The following is a 19,796-nucleotide window of genomic DNA, read 5'->3' as shown; positions in this document are numbered from 1 at the left end:
CATCATTACAAGCGATGAACCGGATAGAAAACGGCAATCCATGGAGAGGGCAACACCACCTCTCCTCCGATCAGAAAGTTCAAAGCCGCGCCCACAGACCGTAAAGTCATAGGGACTGTCTTTTCGGATTCTGAAGGGGTTATTCTGTTTGATGTTCTCCCTCATAGTGTAACGATATACCGTGAAGTGTGTTGTGCTATCCTCAGGAAACTGAAAAGACGACTCCAGCGTGTTCCTCGCCACAAAAATGCAGACGAATTTCTTCTCCATTACGATGCAAGGCCTCATATCAGTCTACGCACCCGAGGGAGTATCGTAAAACGTCATTGGACTGTGCCGCCAATTCACCCTACAGCCCGGATCTCGCATCTTCAGACTTCTATCTATTTGGCCCACTCAAGGATGCACTCTGCGTGAAGTAGTATGTGGATGATGGAGAGATTATTGATACTGAAAGACGTCAGCTCCGACATTGACCAGCAGAGTGGTACTATGCGGGCATCAGGCCCTCCCAATAAGGTGCCGTAAGGCCATCGCATTGAACGCAGAGTACGTTGAAAAACAGGGTTTTGTAGGCAAAACAGTGGTGTATAAAATGGCATATTGGAATCCTGAATAAAATCAACCTGCTTTCAGAGAAAAATGTGTTGCATTAGTTATAGAACACCTTTTGTAGTAAATGAATGTAGGAACTGGCAACGGCCTTGCCGCAGTGGATACACCGGTTCCCGTCAGATCACCGAAGTTAAGCGCTGTCGGTTGTGGCCGGCACTTGGATGGGTGACCATCCGGGCCGCCATGCGCTGTTGCCATTTTTCAGGGTGCAGTCAGCATCGTGATGCCAATTGAGGAGCTACTCGACCGAATAGTAGCGGCTCCGGTCACAGAAAACCCACCATACCGAACTGAGGATGACACGGCGGTCGGATGGTCCCAATGGGCCACTTGTGGCCAGAAGACGGAGTGCTGCTGTGCTATGCTAACATAGGAATTAGCAACGATAATTTATTACTGACCAAAGCTGAATTCATTTTGAATGTTATTGGCAGAGATGGCTTGTTCCGTACTCCACACTGCCGAGAACTGAAGAAGTGTCGCCCTAACATCTCTACATTTATGTGCTCGACGAAATACGATCATGCAGACATATCAAATAATATTTAGAAGGTAATATACAGCGCCTTTTCCCTGTATCCGTTGTCTTTTGTTTTCTTTCTAAGTACTCAGTAACATCGAAATTTTCACCGTTCCATGAACACGACTTTTTTACTGGAGAACCCACATTCATTAAAAACGTTTTTCATCTGTTACTTTTTGTTTATTCAGGTGTTCTTAAACTTAAATACCTCTTTGCTTTCAGGTATTTGGTCACACTTCTGAGAGAACGCTCGTAGTAAAATATCAAGTCCTTAGGCATCCTTCGAAATGTGTCACAAAAACAAAGAAAAAAATAAGATAAAGATTGAATACTAAATCCACTACTACAGCGCGACTGAGAGCTGAGAGGTTAACTTCCGTTGGTACCAGACGTCGCAACGGTCACCTGTTTTTGGGCCATGGTAACCATCAGCATACTCGGAATTCCAGAGCTCTACACCCAGCACAGTTAGCCGATCATTGACGTCGCTGACCCTTTCACTACGTGGTCTGGGGGCCTATTTACTTACACGCAGTCACGCGACGAGCAACCACCACGAGATGTCGATTTTGAGAAGACAGTCGCTCGCGCAGAACGGGCTTTCAGCCCACGAGACTGTGTCGGCAACTCGTTATAAATACTCGTCCTGGCGACGGGAGGTGGGCAGCTGCAACGTGAGCTGCAATTCTAAGAACGGCATTTCGGAGACGTGCGTTCCCCTCCACGTGGAACTGGAGACGTCTGATAATCGCCGTCTTGCTCAACGCACTTTCACCAACGTTCGTAAAGCCTTCCAAAAATGTTGACAATTGCTGCTTGCAGTACTGAAAGATACAAATTTCGACATCAAAGAACACGTGATTGCAGTTCTGTCGTCAATTCCCCAATAAGAGTTCCCGCAGCTTCCATAATGTTGGTAGATGTATGTTGTGGTCGACAAAAATTATGGTGATGAACCTTTTCTAAACAAATCTACCGTTGCGTTTTCTTTCTGTTGCCGTACGCACCTGGTAATCGATCGAAACTGTAATGAAGCAATACAATGAGGTGACAAAAGTCATGGCATACCTACTAATATCGTGTCAGATTTCTCGACGTGGCTTGGATTCAACAAGTCGTTGAAAGTCCCCTGTAGAAATATTGAGCCATGCTGTCTCTATAGCTTCCATATAGAGTTGCCAGTGCAGGATTTTCTGCACGAACTGACCTCGCGATTACGTTCCATAAATATTCGATGAGATTCACGTTACGGCAAGAAAGGAAGAATGAATTGATTGTTGGTGTTAATAACGATCATCCTCCTCTGCACATCCTGCAGCACACGTGAGGCGCCTAGTTGTTTCCACTGCACTGTGTGGAATACGAAGGTTCTGTTATAGTTCACTAACCTGCTGTCTTCAAGTTGATGTCCCCAGAGCAGAAAACAGCACGCAGGTTCTGTATCTTGAGGCTGAAACTGACTTTTAGCGATGTCCTGTTCCGAAATAATGTATCATTTCTTTGGGATGCTACTCGCGTATTTTAATATAGCCACACGAGAAGACTACATGATCTAAACACAACACCTTCTGATACAGCAAAGTACATGATCAAACACAACGTTTACGAAACTGTATCTTTACACTATTTGTGGCACGTGCCTGTGCCTCGTGACTACCGGAGTGAATCTTCTAATACTGAATACTGGCAAACACATCCTGCGATAGACAACATGTCTGTCCTTCTCGACTGCCTAACCCAGAGTGACGAACAGGAACTTAAATAAAAATTGGAAACACCTCCTACGACAGACAACATGTCTGTTCTTCTCGACTGCCTCGGAATATTGAATTCCCTGACGATTTCCGAAATGGAATGTCCCATCTTTCTAACTCCAAGCCCGCATCTCGTGGTCGTGCGGTAGCGTTCTCGCTTCCCACGCCCGGGTTCCCGGGTTCGATTCCCGGCGGGGTCAGGGATTTTCTCTGCCTCGTGATGGCTGGGTGTTGTGTGCTGTCCTTAGGTTAGTTAGGTTTAAGTAGTTCTAAGTTCTAGGGGACTGATGACCATAGATGTTACGTCCCATAGTGCTCAGAGCCATTTTTTTCTAACTCCAACTACTATACTGCGTTCAAAGTCTGTTAATTCCCGTTATGCGGCCATAATAACGTCGGAAACCTTTTCACATAGATCACATGAGAACAAAAGATGGCTCCGCCAATGTACTGTCCTTTTATACCTTGTGTACGCGATACTTCTGCCATGTGTACATGTGCATATCACTATTCCATGATTTTCATCAACTCATTGTATCTTGGAGATCTTGAATGGTGTTGGAAGGGAAGATAACAACAGATTAATCGCACATGCGCAGAAACAGGAGATCGTGCCGTCGTCTGCTAACAATGGAAGTTAATTAATGGATTTTGTGGTTTTGTGTTTTGTTGATCTTTCCTTTTGTGAAACATGACTATTAAAGGAAAAAGCTTCATTTAGCACAAAATTAGTGCGTTAATAGACGAAAAAAGCTTTTTAATGAAACCTGTTTCGGTAGTGAAACAGTCAGATCTACACAACGAGAAAAATACTTTTCGATATTATTTAGCACTTAGAAGCAAAACAAAACACAATGGATATAGCAAAAGGGTGCTATACTCGTATATTACTTTCTGTATACAAGAAATTATATTGAACGATTCTCTTGGAGAATTAGCATGAAAGAGAATATAATAACGTTTGATGAGACTCGATGACTGCTACGTTTGATAAAGCATACAATCCATACATTAAGAGAGCCGTCTCAAGAGGTGCTAAATTCAGGTACTGCGATACAGCTATTCGCAACAGTGTCTTTATGCAAGCGAAAACGTCAAAGGCGAAGTGCAGGACATAGAGAAACAGATTATTTCGGATGACAACTGCTACGGTTGCAAAAACTGTAGATGGCCAAAAAGAGATCAAGGAACTGCAGCAAAATAATAAGCAATCAGTTCAATCATTTAGGAAACAAAGGCTTAATATCTGACATCTTAATGGACCAGTCGTGGAAGTACTACTCAAACAAATCTTTTTAAAAAAATTTACAAATTCTGATAATTAGAAAAGATTCTCCTAAGTCGAATGAAGACCTAAAACTGAACAGAGTGCAAATTGCGGAATATACACTCCTGGAAATGGAAAAAAGAACACATTGACACCGGTGTGTCAGACCCACCATACTTGCTCCGGACACTGCGAGAGGGCTGTACAAGCAATGATCACACGCACGGCACAGCGGACACACCAGGAACCGCGGTGTTGGCCGTCGAATGGCGCTAGCTGCGCAGCATTTGTGCACCGCCGCCGTCAGTGTCAGCCAGTTTGCCGTGGCATACGGAGCTCCATCGCAGTCTTTAACACTGGTAGCATGCCGCGACAGCGTGGACGTGAACCGTATGTGCAGTTGACGGACTTTGAGCGAGGGCGTATAGTGGGCATGCGGGAGGCCGGGTGGACGTACCGCCGAATTGCTCAACACGTGGGGCGTGAGGTCTCCACAGTACATCGATGTTGTCGCCAGTGGTCGGCGGAAGGTGCACGTGCCCGTCGACCTGGGACCGGACCGCAGCGACGCACGGATGCACGCCAAGACCGTAGGATCCTACGCAGTGCCGTAGGGGACCGCACCGCCACTTCCCAGCAAATTAGGGACACTGTTGCTCCTGGGGTATCGGCGAGGACCATTCGCAACCGTCTCCATGAAGCTGGGCTACGGTCCCGCACACCGTTAGGCCGTCTTCCGCTCACGCCCACAATCAGGACTGCATACGACCGAGGCACACAGGGCCAACACCCGGCATCATGGTGTGGGGAGCGATCTCCTACACTGGCCGTACACCACTGATCGTCGAGGGGACACTGAATAGTGCACGGTACATCCAAACCGTCATCGAACCCATCGTTCTACCATTCCTAGACCGGCAAGGGAACTTGCTGTTCCAACAGGACAATGCACGTCCGCATGTATCCCGTGCCACCCAACGTGCTCTAGAAGGTGTAAGTCAACTACCCTGGCCAGCAAGATCTCCGGATCTGTCCCCCATTGAGCATGTTTGGGACTGGATGAAGCGTCGTCTCACGCGGTCTGCACGTCCAGCACGAACGCTGGTCCAACTGAGGCGCCAGGTGGAAATGGCATGGCAAGCCGTTCCACAGGACTACATCCAGCATCTCTACGATCGTCTCCATGGGAGAATAGCAGCCTGCATTGCTGCGAAAGGTGGATATACACTGTACTAGTGCCGACATTGTGCATGCTCTGTTGCCTGTGTCTATGTGCCTGTGGTTCTGTCAGTGTGATCATGTGATGTATCTGACCCCAGGAATGTGTCAATAAAGTTTCCCCTTCCTGGGACAATGAATTCACGGTGTTCTTATTTCAATTTCCAGGAGTGTACTTTGTACCATTATTAGCTACTAATTGCGCTGTTCCATTCGCCCCTGTTGCGATGGAAAAATTCATGCGATATTCGCTTTTATCTTATTCTCGAGAACACTGCGCACCGTATACGATGACGACAGGAGAATTACTGTACATACCAAGTGGAATTCAGATTCTCTAATTCATCCAACAGTTTCACGAAAAAACGTCGCCCTTCTTCCAGTGATTCGCATTTAAGTTCTTTGGGCATCTTCGTTAAGGGCTATACCGGCCTCTTGCGATTTTAGCAGCGCATCTCTGTCTTCCGTGGGCGTCTTCCGTCAGGTCAGTTTGAGATGAACTGTACTGCAACAGTACTCTAGAAGAGGTCACACTAGAATCTTAACCAGTGCACTTTACTTTCCCAGAATTATCCCTCAGATCTAAGTCTTCCTTTCAATTTGCCTGATCTCACGCTTTGATTCCATTTTATATGGCATCGAAGAGTTGCCGCTACGTAAATAGTGTCAAGCGCTCCAGAGGTTTATTACCAATTCAGTTATCGAATACTATATGGTCTTAACTTTCGAATCTCCTGAACCCTTTTGGACATCTCCGCCTCCTTATGGCGTTTTCCAATCCTTCCTCTCCTCTCTTCTACTTCGGCCTCCCACTTTTTCCACCCTTCTTCATTATTTTCACCTTCCACAGAACTGGGCCTCTACGGATACGTTATTCTGACATGGATCTCGCAAAATTTATTTTCATTAATGTCATTTATAGTTAACACTATGAACTTATTCCCAAGAACTAGCAGCTTCCAGTCTTGGCAGAAATCCAGTCTGCATTTGAATCGCAGCGCCTTGACATCTGTGCAGAAAGGCGTGCATTATTCTGTTGCGACCAGTTTCAATAGGCTAATTAAAAAATCTTAGCAATAATCCTTCCAAGAATTTTCTCATGGATAACCCTTTAAATTCTGTTGGGGAGTTTCTGGAAAATTTCCTTTGTTATAGTGTTGATTGTAGTAATATTCAGGCTGTTAGGCGTATAAGCGCAGATATTTTTATTGGTGACAGAGGATAGTGTACGGAGCAATCAGTATTTACTTCATTAGCAGACTAAGAATTACATTAAGAGCAGTATGTTTTTATGTTCGTTAGTACCTCTAAGTAGATGTGGTACAAGCAAGCCATTAATATTTGTCTTCCCCTGAGCAGCAGCCCAGGTATTGCAGTGTGGATTCGTGGACCCAAAATTGACAGTCTGTACTGACAGGCATAATCCACATCGTAGCACAGTTACGACCATGCAGAAAACATCACGTAGTTCAAATGGCTCTAAGCACTATGGGACTTAACATCTGAGGTCATCAGTCCCCTAGAACTTAGAACTACTTAAACCTATCTAACCTAAGGACATCACGCACATCCATGCCATAGGCATGATTCGAACCTGCGACCGTAGCGGCCGCGTGGTCCCAGACTGAAGCGCCTAGAACCGCTCGGCCACACTGGCTGGCCATCACGTAGTAATTTATGTGATGTGTTCGCAGGAAGAAGATGGTACAAATCAAGGTAACAATTATCGCAATATCTGTACCTATACCCATAGCACCTGGTATGATAGCAGCTTGTCAAATGCATAGGATCCGTCTACATTTTATTTTATCTATGTTGATCTCATATACTGACTCGTTCCGTGACCATGGAGATTTGCTCGTCAATTAGGTCCTTCAGAACTAGACGGGTAAAATAAAATTTTTAAAAAGAAATGTTGTAGCTTTTAAGGAGTGCAGCTAACTGAGAGCGTCGCTGACCTCTGTGTGTGTGTTGTGTCGGCAGGTCTGGACGGTCTGGAGGTGAAGGCGACAAGGCGGGGGCGGCAGGCCCCAGCTCGGCGCTGGACTCCAGCTCGGAGTCTGCAGACGGCGACCACAAGCCGCCCGCGGGGCTGGACCAGCAGCAGCAGCAGCCGCCCGGCATTCCCACGCAGGTGCGTCACCTCACCTCTCTGTCCCACCGTCATCTACTGGGGGCTATGCTGCACCCTTGTCCGATGCATCATCCAGCATGAAATGAACTCTTACCTTGTAGTAATTTGTTTCTGCTGAGGCTCCAGATGGGGTGGCAATCATACTAGGCATTAAAATAATGTACTTCATATTTTGAGAGATGGTGCAATGAATTAAAACAAAAGAACACTGACCAGTAAACATGGGCTCTAAAATGCATATTTTAAGAGGTATGATAACTTGTTTGTCTTCGCTAGTGTGAAACAAATATCTTCTGCTGCAAGCTCTTTGCCACTCCGAAATGCTTTCTGTAAATCGCGCTGGGTAAGTGCAGCACATACATTGGTTCTAATAGGTTCTTACATACTAGCAAACAGGCTGTGTTGCTTGAGACTTTCCCGATGGATTAGTTGAAGATATGGTTCTCAGGTGAGACGTCGAATGTCGTTGTGAAGTTCCCACAATATTTCAGTGGTGCAGCTGATCGACATCTGCGGTGCGGCGAACACATTCCTGGGCAGTTTTTTTTATTTTTATTTTTTTAAATTTCATACCCCCTCACCCCATGCGGGTGGGGAAGGTTGGGAGTCTAGCTGTGGTACAGTCAACCCACTCTTTAGCCACTAGACATAATACACTAACACAGATGTTAAACACGAAACAAGATGACATATTTACCATGAATTGATTTTTTAAGGGTAATCTTAATGGAAGAACGTAAGTTGTGATGTTGTCTTCATGAATAGTTTAAAAACAATGGATAGACATTTCAAAAATACTTGAAGAACAAGAAATACTTGCCGGCCGGTGTGGCCGAGCGATTCTGGGGGCTTCTGTCTGGAATAGCGCGACCGCAACGGTTACAGGCTCGAATTCTGCCTCGGGCATGGATGTGTGTGACGTCCTTAGGTTAGTTAGGCTTAAGTGGTTCTAAGTTCTAGGGGACTGATGACCTCAGATGTTAAGTCCCATAGTGCTCAGAGCCATTTGCCAAGAAATGCTTGAAAAAAAAAAAGAAACGCAGAGGAGACGCTTACCATTAAAGAAGAAGCACTATAAACTTTCAACTTTCACTAAACTGGAATAGGACCTGCCCTGCCACGGCAGATGGTTGATACAGAGACATAGAGGGAGATAGGAGAGCTGTGGTAATGTGGACTAAGGGTTGGAAAGAAAAAAATGTTCAAATGTGTGTGAAATCTTATGGGACTTAACTGCTAAGGTCATCTGTCCCTAAGCTTACACACTACTTAAGCTAAATTATCCTAAGGACAAACACACACACCCATGCCCGAGGAAGGACTCGAACCTCCACCGGGACCGGCCGTACAGTCCATGACTGCAGCGCCTTAGACCGCTAGGCTAATCCAGCGCGGCAAGGATTGGAAAGAGGTGGTGATGAGATAGGGGTGGCCAAGGGGGGGCGGCAAAGAGAGAGGGGTAGTCGACATTGGGAACTATAAATTTGAAAGGAAAAAGGTGTAGGGGATGGGGACCGACAAGGAAGGGGAAAAGGAGGTGTGGTATGGGGTGTGGAGCCATTGGCGGGGAGAGGGGGGGGGGGCGTACGAATAGGGTGGGGTGGATTCAGAGTTCGTACGATGGGTACACGTCGAGGCAGAGTTCGTGTTCTGAGAGAGGGAGAGGATTGAAATTACTTTAGGAGGGGACGTGTGCACGTGGAGGATTGGTGGGATGTGTAGGTACAGTCGCAGCAGCACCACTAGGACTGTAAAGGAGAGGCAACATTATAGGATTGTTGGAGTTTGCAGATGGTGTAGCTTATTCGGAGATGTTCAGTGTGAACGAGGAGAAGTGGAAGTACGATGAGTTGGTAATGGTTCCTTCGGGGGAGGGGGGGAGGGGGAGGGGGAGGGGGCAAGCGTTGGCGGAAAGCAGAGTGTTCGAGGATTTTGAGGGACATGTAGAACTTGGGTGGGGCGGATAGCCATGCAATATTTCCTTGGGAAAGGATAGGGCGGATCAGGAATTTGTCTGTGTGAAGGACAGTTGAGGGGTGTAGTCCCCATGTTCGGCCTGTTAGTAATTTTAATAGTTTTAGTCTATCACTACTGGGCTGTGACTGAAGCCTCATATTTATGCCAGACTAAAAAGAAACGGAGCAGGCGTGAACGCGCCAAATTAGAGCAGATATCCTAATCGGTGGCGATAGAGATAGCTACGCCGTCTGTTGGACGATGAACCAAAAGCTCTGGCGCTCGTGCCAACGCTGTCAATCATAATATGCGCTTTCGTCGGCCAACCCTACCCCCTCAGTCTGGAGCCGCCTGCCGATACACAGTACGGAAAGTGATAGTGGCAAGTAGCGTATAATCGCAGTGAAAACAAGAGCATTTATTTTATGAACAAAATCCTGAATGTGACTGAATATGATACCATCAAAAAACCTTTTTGTCTGTCTAATCCTGAGAATTTGATAGGCTACATTATTGACAGTTTTTACCACTCTCCTCGTCCACCCCGTTAGCTGAATCGTAGCCGGCACGGTAACTCAGCGTGTTGTGTTCGGTCAGAGGGTTAGCTGTTAGCTGCCCTCTATATTAAAAAAACTGAGTTAATGGATCAACGACGAACTGAAACGGATGTCTTGTGACATCCGCCCCGAGCAGATGCAACGAACGAAAACGAACAAAATGAGATTACACAAAAAAAAAGTCAGCGCGATGGTTTCCCACAACACACGAGGACACGGGTTCGATTCCCGGCTAGGGAGGGAGATTTTTCTCCCCTCATGGGCTGGGTGTTGTGCTGTCCTGATCATCATTTTATCCCAAATGTCGATGCGTAGGTCACCCAATGTGGCGTCGCACTCAGTAAGACCTGCACTTGGCGGCCGAACTTCCCGTCTGGGAACTCCCAGCTACTGAAGCCATACCCTCATTTCCATTTCCAGCACTCTTCTTGGCCAACATTCTGTAACCACACAGGCTACTACTACTGTAGTACTATCATCGCTTCGGTATGAGACTACGCTGTCATATTTCTTTCAGCCATCTCCTTTCCCGTACTGAGCCGGAGTTCGGCCACTACAGATTTCTCTGGCTGGACGAGAAGCGTGTGTTATCGATGGTCGACGCATCTGACCTGCACGGTGCGACACATTTGTCCAGTGTATGACGTCCAATAGCTACAGGGAATGTTATAGACACCAGGCCCTCGTCCACTGAGCCTAAGCCGGCCACGGTGGTCGAGCGGTTCTAGGCGCTTCAGTCCGGAACCGCACGACTGCTACAGCCGCAGGTTCGAATGCTGCCTCGGGTATGGATGTGTGTGATGTCCTTAGGTTAGTTAGGTTTAAGTAGTTCTAAGTTCTAGGGCACTGATGACCTCAGATGTTACGTCCCATAGTGCTCAGAGGCATTTGAACCATTTGAACTGAGCCTAAGCACGCCACTTCGTTGTATAGGTTTGTGACACCTGGTGGTCTGTAAATATAGCCCCTTATGTGTAGATCCGCAGCTCGGTAGATATGCCGCTTATATCTTACATATACATTTATACATATTATATACTAGCTGGGGTATCCGGCTCCGCTCAGGGAGTTAATAATCGAATTTTTTCAACAGAATGCTGGTGTTCGTTTATTGAATTTTTTCCCTTCGGAAGATAGGCATATTTTACCCATTTTTCCGATTACAACATTTATTTTCTTCCGTCGGGTCGTAGTCGAGTACTTCATTTGTTAGGTTGTACCGTTTACTCGTCCTCGTCCACCCTTCTCCTAGGGTGATATTTTCACGACTGGCTTGCGTTCGCAGTCTTTTATTAGCAGATTGTTTCGCAATTCTTGATTCTTCAGTCCGTTCATTTCTTTGTTCTTCGGTTTCTCTGCTTCTCCCGGTGCTCATTCTTGTTTGTTGGGAACTTAAATGTGCTTCGAGCTCTTCGTCTGTTTTTTTTTGCTGTTCTTTTGGTTTTCGTCGTTTTGCTTCAGAACTGGTAAGGTCTCCTCTTCTTTTACGTCTGGGTATTGTCTAAAATAAAAATCAAATCAACTTTTTTATTAACAAATACGCTAAGTACACTTACACATTTATCACTATTTTCGGTCACTTTATCACTTTGGCTATCGATATTTCACTGTTTTTGTTCACTCACTGCACTACTTTTTCGGTTCCTCCCTTTGTCACTGATAAGAAACTGATGTTCGAAAGCACGAGGGGTGTTGCTTTATGTACCCCTACCAATGGGTAACCTCACCAATGGCGGATTCCAGAACATACCAAAAAGGTTTCGAATGATCCACAATATTCCTGAACGTTCCACAACTTTCGACAGTGTTCTGGAATGTTCTACTATGATCTAGGATGTTCCAGATGTTCTCGAACACTCTGAAAACTTCCAGAATATTCCAGACTACTCCTGAACATTTTATAACATGCCGCATCATTGTGGACCAATCTGGAATGTTGTGGAATGTTCTCGAATGTTACAGAATCGTCTAGAAATTCCTAGACAGCGAAACTTCCCAGCCCTTATATCTTCGAAAGCACACCCTTTAGGTAAAATTGGGAACCTTTTTCGTGGATGGGGAATAGACTGCTGCCACACCATGAAATTCCTTTGATCGTACCAGGACTCGATTCTAAGTTTTAAAGGCACGCACATTGTACACTTACTTTCATAATATATATTCATTACAAAAATTGTAGTCTATATCCCTTTGAATGTTCACTAGAGCATCGGGTGAAGATTTGAAGTAAATCGGTCAAGAATTTTTCGAGAATTTTTAGAACAACGTTTTACGTTTCTATATTAAATATATACTTAAGTATTATAAATCTTATAAAAATATGTACCCTATGTCCGTCAGAAAGTTTATTAGAGTATTGTGTAAAAATTTGAAGCAAATCGGTCTAGCATTTTTAGAGATTTTTGATAACAACATTTCGCCTTTGCTTGTAACATATATATATATATATATACAGGGTGTTTCAAAAATGACCGGTATATTTGAAACGGCAATAAAAACTAAACGAGCAGCTATAGAAATACACCGTTTGTTGCAATATGCTTGAGACAACAGTACATTTTCAGGCGGACAAACTTTCGAAATTACAGTAGTTACAATTTTCAACAACAGATGGCGCTGCAAGTGATGTGAAAGATATAGAAGACAACGCAGTCTGTGGGTGCGCCATTCTGTACGTCGTCTTTCTGCTGTAAGCGTGTGCTGTTCACAACGTGCAAGTGTGCTGTAGACAACATGGTTTATTCCTTAGAACAGAGGATTTTTCTGGTGTTGGAATTCCACCGCCTAGAACACAGTGTTGTTGCAACAAGACGAAGTTTTCAACGGAGGTTTAATGTAACCAAAGGACCGAAAAGCGATACAATAAAGGATCTCTTTGAAACATTTCAACGGACTGGGAACGTGACGGATGAACGTGCTGGAAAGGTAGGGCGACCGCGTACGGCAACCACAGAGGGCAATGCGCAGCTAGTGCAGCAGGTGATCCAACAGAGGCCTCGGGTTTCCGTTCGCCGTGTTGCAGCTGCGGTCCAAATGACGCCAACGTCCACGTATCGTCTCATGCGCCAGAGTTTACACCTTTATCCATACAAAATTCAAATGCGGCAACCCCTCAGCGCCGCTACCATTGCTGCACGAGAGACATTCGCTAACGATATAGTGCACAGGATTGATGACGGCGATATGCATGTGGGCAGCATTTGGTTTACTGACGGACCTTATTTTTACCTGGACGGCTTCGTCAATAAACAGAACTGGCGCATATGGGGAACCGAAAAGCCCCATGTTGCAGTTCCATCGTCCCTGCATCCTCAAAAAGTACTGGCCTGGGCCGCCATTTCTTCCAAAGGAATCATTGACCCATTTTTCAGATCCGAAACGATTACTGCATCACGCTATCTGGACATTCTTCGTGAATTTGTGGCGGTACAAACTGCCTTAGACGACACTGCGAACACCTCGTGGTTTATGCAAGATGGTGCCCGGCCACATCGCACGGCCGACGTCTTTAATTTCCTGAATGAATATTTCGATGATCGTGTGATTGCTTTGGGCTATCCGAAACATACAGGAGGCGGCGTGGATTGGCCTCCCTATTCGCCAGACATGAACCCCTGTGACTTCTTTCTGTGGGGACACTTGAAAGACCATGTGTACCGCCAGAATCCAGAAACAATTGAACAGCTGAAGCAGTACATCTCATCTGCATGTGAAGCCATTCCGCCAGACACGTTGTCAAAGGTTTCGGGTAATTTCATTCAGAGACTACGCCATATTATTGCTACGCATGGTGGATATGTGGAAAATATCGTACTACAGAGTTTCCCAGACCGCAGCGCCATCTGTTGTTGAAAATTGTAACTACTGTAATTTCGTAGTTTGTCTGCCTGAAAATGTACTGTTGTCCCAAACATATTGCAACAAACGGTGTATTTCTATCGCCGCTCGTTTAGTTTTTATTGCCGTTTCAAATATACCGGTCATTTTTGAAACACCCTGTATATATATATATATATATATATATATATATATATATATATATATATATATATATATATATTTGTGTATTATAAATATTTAAAAGAATATGTAGCCTCTGTCTGTCCGAAAGTTCATTTGAGAATCGTGTGAAAATTTGAAGTAAATCAGTCGCGAGTCATTCGAGATTTTTGGTAACAACGTTTTCGCGTTATGTATTCTGTACACAGTAATGCATTATGTACATAACAAAAATATATAACTTATTTCAGGTCGAATGTTTATTAGAGTATCAAGTAAAAATTTAAAGTAAATCGGCCCAGAATTTTTGGGGATTTTTAGTAACAAAGTTTCTGTTTTATGTATTACATACATAGTTATACACTATATATATTTTAAAAAATATGTAGCCTGTGTCCGTACAAATGGTCGTTAGGATACTGAGTAAAAATCTGAAGTAAATACGTCAATTACGTTTCGACATTTTAGGTAAAAAAGTTAAACAACTACTAGTTTTTATATTGTAGTATAGACTACAAAGCTGCAACCTACGACTGTGTTTATATTGAACTTATAATAATGTTGCTGTATCAGTTCGCCACCATGTAGTGGAATAGTTTATACAGTATACACTTCTTGTGGCGGTCCGTTTACAACGTGCTGGCATGATCTAGAAGCTTGCGCTCGTTACAAAAGCACGCGATGTTCACTTCCTCGCTAGAGGTCGTGGCGTCTTGTTTACATGCGTATGTCAAAAGGCAAAGTGATTGTGTCAGAAGCACGCGCAACGTGTTGTTGTTGTGTCATAACACTTGTTGGTTTTGATAACTGAGTCAGTTAACTACGTGCAGACGCATTGGTCCACGAGATGCGTGGCTCATTAGCAGCTGTCGATCATGCAGACACTCAGATTACGCGTCACACTCCATCAAGGCCTCGGCCGATAAACTACATGCATGCCTCTATCGCAATGATAATGAAAATAAATGGCGTCGAGACATTTGCTACTGAGAAGATTTTATGGAAAAACTGCGAGAACTTCGTAATATACTTTTAGCTACATTACCGATGCACATGGCTGATCATAGAATTGCAACGACAGGGAGGGGTAAGATACCCCTAGAATTCGCTGCCCGGAGCGCCACTCCAAAAACTTCCGTATCGACATAATTCAGGAGAGCGCAAGCAGCATGCGGCCTTGTGTTATCTTGTTGAAACATAACGCAGATCTCGAAGATAGTGCACAGTCACCTGCATTTATACGTCAGAAAAGTTCTTTACATCTACATCTATATCCATACTCCGCTAGCCACCTGACGGTGTGTGGCGGAGGGTACCTTGAGTACCTCTATCGGTTCTCCCTTCTATTCCAGTCTCGTATTGTTCGTGGAAAGAAAGATTGTCGGTATGCCTGTGTGTAGGCTCTAATCTCTCTGATTTTATCCTCATGGTCTCTTCGCGAGATATACGTAGCAGGGAGCAATATACTGCTTGAATCCTCGGTGAAGGTATGTTCTCGAAACTTCAACAAAAGCCCGTACCGAGCCACTGAGCGTCTCTCTTGCAGAGTCTTCCACTAGAGTTTGTCTATCATCTCCGTAACGCTTTCGCTATTACTAAATGATCCTGTAACGAAGGGCGCTGCTCTCCGTTGGATCTTCTGTATCTCTTCTATCAACCCTATCTGGTACGGATCCCACACCAGTGAGTAGTATTCAAGCAGTGGGCGAACAAGTGTAATGTAACCTACTTCCTTTGTTTTCGGACTGTATTCACTTAGGATTCTTCCAATGAATCTCAGTCTGGCATCTGCTTTACCGACGATTAATTTTATATGGTCACTACACTTTAAATCATTCCTAATGTCTACTCCCGGATAATTTATGGAATTAACTGCTTCCAGTTGCTAACCTGCTATATTGTAGCTAAATGATAAGGGATCTTTCTTTCTGTGTATTCGCAGCACATTACACTTGTGTACATTGAGATTCAGATGCCATTCCCTGGACCATGTGTCAATTCGTTGCAGATCCTCCTGCATTTCAGTACAATTTTCCATTGTTACAACCTCTCGGTATACCACAGCATCATCCGTAAAAGGTTCAGTGAACTTTCGATGTTATCCACAAGGTCATTTATATACACTTCTGGAAATGGAAAAAAGAACACATTGGCACCGGTGTGTCAGACCCACCATACTTGCTCCGGACACTGCGAGAGGGCTGTACAAGCAATGATCACACGCACGGCACAGCGGACACACCAGGAACCGCGGTGTTGGCCGTCGAATGGCGCTAGCTGCGCAGCATTTGTGCACCGCCGCCGTCAGTGTCAGCCAGTTTGCCGTGGCATACGGAGCTCCATCGCAGTCTTTAACACTGGTAGCATGCCGCGACAGCGTGGACGTGAACCGTATGTGCAGTTGACGGACTTTGAGCGAGGGCGTATATTGGGCATGCGGGAGGCCGGGTGGACGTACCGCCGAATTGCTCAACACGTGGGGCGTGAGGTCTCCACAGTACATCGATGTTGTCGCCAGTGGTCGGCGGAAGGTGCACGTGCCCGTCGACCTGGGACCGGACCGCAGCGACGCACGGATGCACGCCAAGACCGTAGGATCCTACGCAGTGCCGTAGGGGACCGCACCGCCACTTCCCAGCAAATTAGGGACACTGTTGCTCCTGGGGTATCGGCGAGGACCATTCGCAACCGTCTCCATGAAGCTGGGCTACGGTCCCGCACACCGTTAGGCCGTCTTCCGCTCACGCCCCAACATCGTGCAGCCCGCCTCCAGTGGTTTCGCGACAGGCGTGAATGGAGGGACGAATGGAGACGTGTCGTCTTCAGCGATGAGAGTCGCTTCTGCCTTGGTGCCAATGATGGTCGTATGCGTGTTTGGCGCCGTGCAGGTGAGCGCCACAATCAGGACTGCATACGACCGAGGCACACAGGGCCAACACCCGGCATCATGGTGTGGGGAGCGATCTCCTACACTGGCCGTACACCACTGGTGATCGTCGAGGGGACACTGAATAGTGCACGGTACATCCAAACCGTCATCGAACCCATCGTTCTACCATTCCTAGACCGGCAAGGTAACTTGCTGTTCCAACAGGACAATGCACGTCCGCATGTATCCCGTGCCACCCAACGTGCTCTAGAAGGTGTAAGTCAACTACCCTGGCCAGCAAGATCTCCGGATCTGTCCCCCATTGAGCATGTTTGGGACTGGATGAAGCGTCGTCTCACGCGGTCTGCACGTCCAGCACGAACGCTGGTCCAACTGAGGCGCCAGGTGGAAATGGCATGGCAAGCCGTTCCACAGGACTACATCCAGCATCTCTACGATCGTCTCCATGGGAGAATAGCAGCCTGCATTGCTGCGAAAGGTGGATATACACTGTACTAGTGCCGACATTGTGCATGCTCTGTTGCCTGTGTCTATGTGCCTGTGGTTCTGTCAGCGTGATCATGTGATGTATCTGACCCCAGGAATGTGTCAATAAAGTTTCCCCTTCCTGGGACAATGAATTCACGGTGCTCTTATTTCAATTTCCAGGAGTGTATATTGTGAATAGCAACGGCCCTACGACACTCTCCTGCGGCACACCTGAAATCACTCTTACTTCGGAAGGGTTCTCTCCATTGAGAATGACATGCTGCGTTTTGTTATCTAGGAACTCTTCAATCCCATCAGTCCATATGCTCTTTGTTCATTAAACGACTGTGGGGAACTGTATCGAACGCCTTGCGGAAGTCAAGAAACACAGCATCTACCTGGAAATCCGTGTCGACGGCCCTCTGAGTCTCGTGGACGAATAGCGCGAGCTGGGTTTCACACGATTGTCTTTTTCGTCAAAATTACTGGATATATACTGACGGGAAAAACATCGAAACACCAAGAAGGAGATGTGCGTCAGGACAAGGCAAGAAGCATGCGGCCTTGTGTTATCTTGTTGAAACATAACGTCTCGCAGATCTCGAAGATTGTGCACAGCCACCTGCTTTTATATGTCAGAAAGGTAATGGTTGGGCGTCTAAATTACCAGATATATACTGACGGGAAAATATCGAAACACCATGAAGGAGCTGTGCGACATAAACTAAAGTCGGCAGGGGTATTTCTACGTCTGAAAGATAATGTCTACTCAGAATGAGATTTTCACTCTGCAGCGGAGTGTGCGCTGATATGAAACTTCCTGGCAGATTAAAACTGTGTGCCCGACCGAGACTCGAACTCGGGCAAGTGCTCTACCATCTAAGCTACCGAAGCACGACTCACGCCCGGTACTCACAGCTTTACTTCTGCCAGTACCTCGTCTCCTACCTTCCAAACTTTACAGAAGCTCTCCTGCGAACCTTGCAGAACTAGCACTCCTGAAAGAAAGGATATTGCGGAGACATGGCTTAGCCACAGCCTGGGGGATGTTTCCAGAATGAGATTTTCACTCTGCAGCGGAGTGTGCGCTGATATGAAACTTCCTGGCAGATTAAAACTGTGTGCCCGACCGAGACTCGAACTCGGGCAAGTGCTCTACCATCTAAGCTACCGAAGCACGACTCACGCCCGGTACTCACAGCTTTACTTCTGCCAGTACCTCGTCTCCTACCTTCCAAACTTTACAGAAGCTCTCCTGCGAACCTTGCAGAACTAGCACTCCTGAAAGAAAGGATATTGCGGAGACATGGCTTAGCCACAGCCTGGGGGATGTTTCCAGAATGAGATTTTCACTCTGCAGCGGAGTGTGCGCTGATATGAAACTTCCTGGCAGATTAAAACTGTGTGCCCGACTGAGACTCGAACTCGGGACCTTTGCCTTTCGCGGGCAAGTGCTCTACCATCTGAGCTACCGAAGCACGACTCACGCCCGGTACCCACAGCTTTACTTCTGCCAGTACCCCGTCTCCTACCTTCCAAACCTTTCGCAAAGGCAAGGCAAAGGTCCCGAGTTCGAGTCTCGGTCGGGCACACAGTTTTAATCTGCCACGAAGTTTCAATGTCTACTCAGATTTCGTTCAATTCGCATAAGATTGGCGTTATAGCACCCTTTGAGGATGCAAATCAGGTTTGCTATAGATACGCGCTGTCACGGTCGTAAGTGTTAGTTGCCTTTGAGACTGGAGATGTTAGTCAAGAATGCCTTTAAGGCGACAAAGACTCCACTAACAACACATCACTGAGTTTGAAAGAAGGCCGGCCGCTGTGGCCGAGCGGTTCTAGACACTTCAGTCCGGAATCACGCTGCTGCTACGGTCGCAGGTTCGAATTCTCCCTCGGCCATGGACTTGTCCTTAGGTTAGTTAGGTTTAAGTAGTTCTAAGTCTAGGGGGCTGACGACTTCACATGTTAAATCCCATAGTGCTTAGAGCCATCTGAACTATTATTTTTATAGTTTGAACGAAGTCGTGTAATAGAGCTACAAGAGCTGGATGTTCCTTCTGCGATATTGCTCAAAGACTTGGCAGGAATGTAGCCACGATATATGACTGCAGTCAGCGACGGTCACAAAGATTTACGGTCGCTAGGAAGACCGGGCTCAGGACAGCCATCTGACGCAATCGAGAGGGAAGACCATCGTGTTCGCGTGTGGCTCTGGCGCTTCGTACTGTATCTGCAGAAGCAGTTGGCACCACAGTGACAGAAGTGTCACAAATCTGTTACTTCAACAGCAGCTCCGAGCCAGATGCCGTGTAGCTTGCATTCCACTGACCCCAGACCACCGACACTTGCGACTTCAGTGGCGTCAAGCGAGAGCTCTTTGGTGGGCAGGGTGGAGATCTGTTTTGTTTTCCG

At 46.2% G+C, this 19,796-nt stretch overlaps 1 protein-coding gene and 1 pseudogene across 1 annotated transcript in view; both read left to right on the top strand.

Moving 5' to 3' along the window:
• Window positions 1–19,796, top strand: part of LOC126168429 (homeobox protein six1-like) — a gene marked incomplete at its 3' end in the record, with an annotated part of 438,551 nt that overhangs the window by 360,544 nt on the left and 58,211 nt on the right. Inside the window, exon 2 of the mRNA XM_049920555.1 lies at window positions 7,361–7,511. Within this exon, the coding sequence (XP_049776512.1) occupies window positions 7,361–7,511 (151 nt within the window). The remainder of the gene's footprint in view (window positions 1–7,360; window positions 7,512–19,796) is intronic.
• Window positions 695–812, top strand: LOC126104367 (5S ribosomal RNA; annotated as a pseudogene).

This window comes from Schistocerca cancellata, chromosome 1, assembly GCF_023864275.1.
Source record: "Schistocerca cancellata isolate TAMUIC-IGC-003103 chromosome 1, iqSchCanc2.1, whole genome shotgun sequence".
Classification (NCBI taxonomy): Eukaryota; Metazoa; Arthropoda; class Insecta; order Orthoptera; family Acrididae; genus Schistocerca; species Schistocerca cancellata.
Note: the sequence above shows the minus strand (reverse complement) of the source record. Positions and strands in the feature narration are given on the sequence as shown.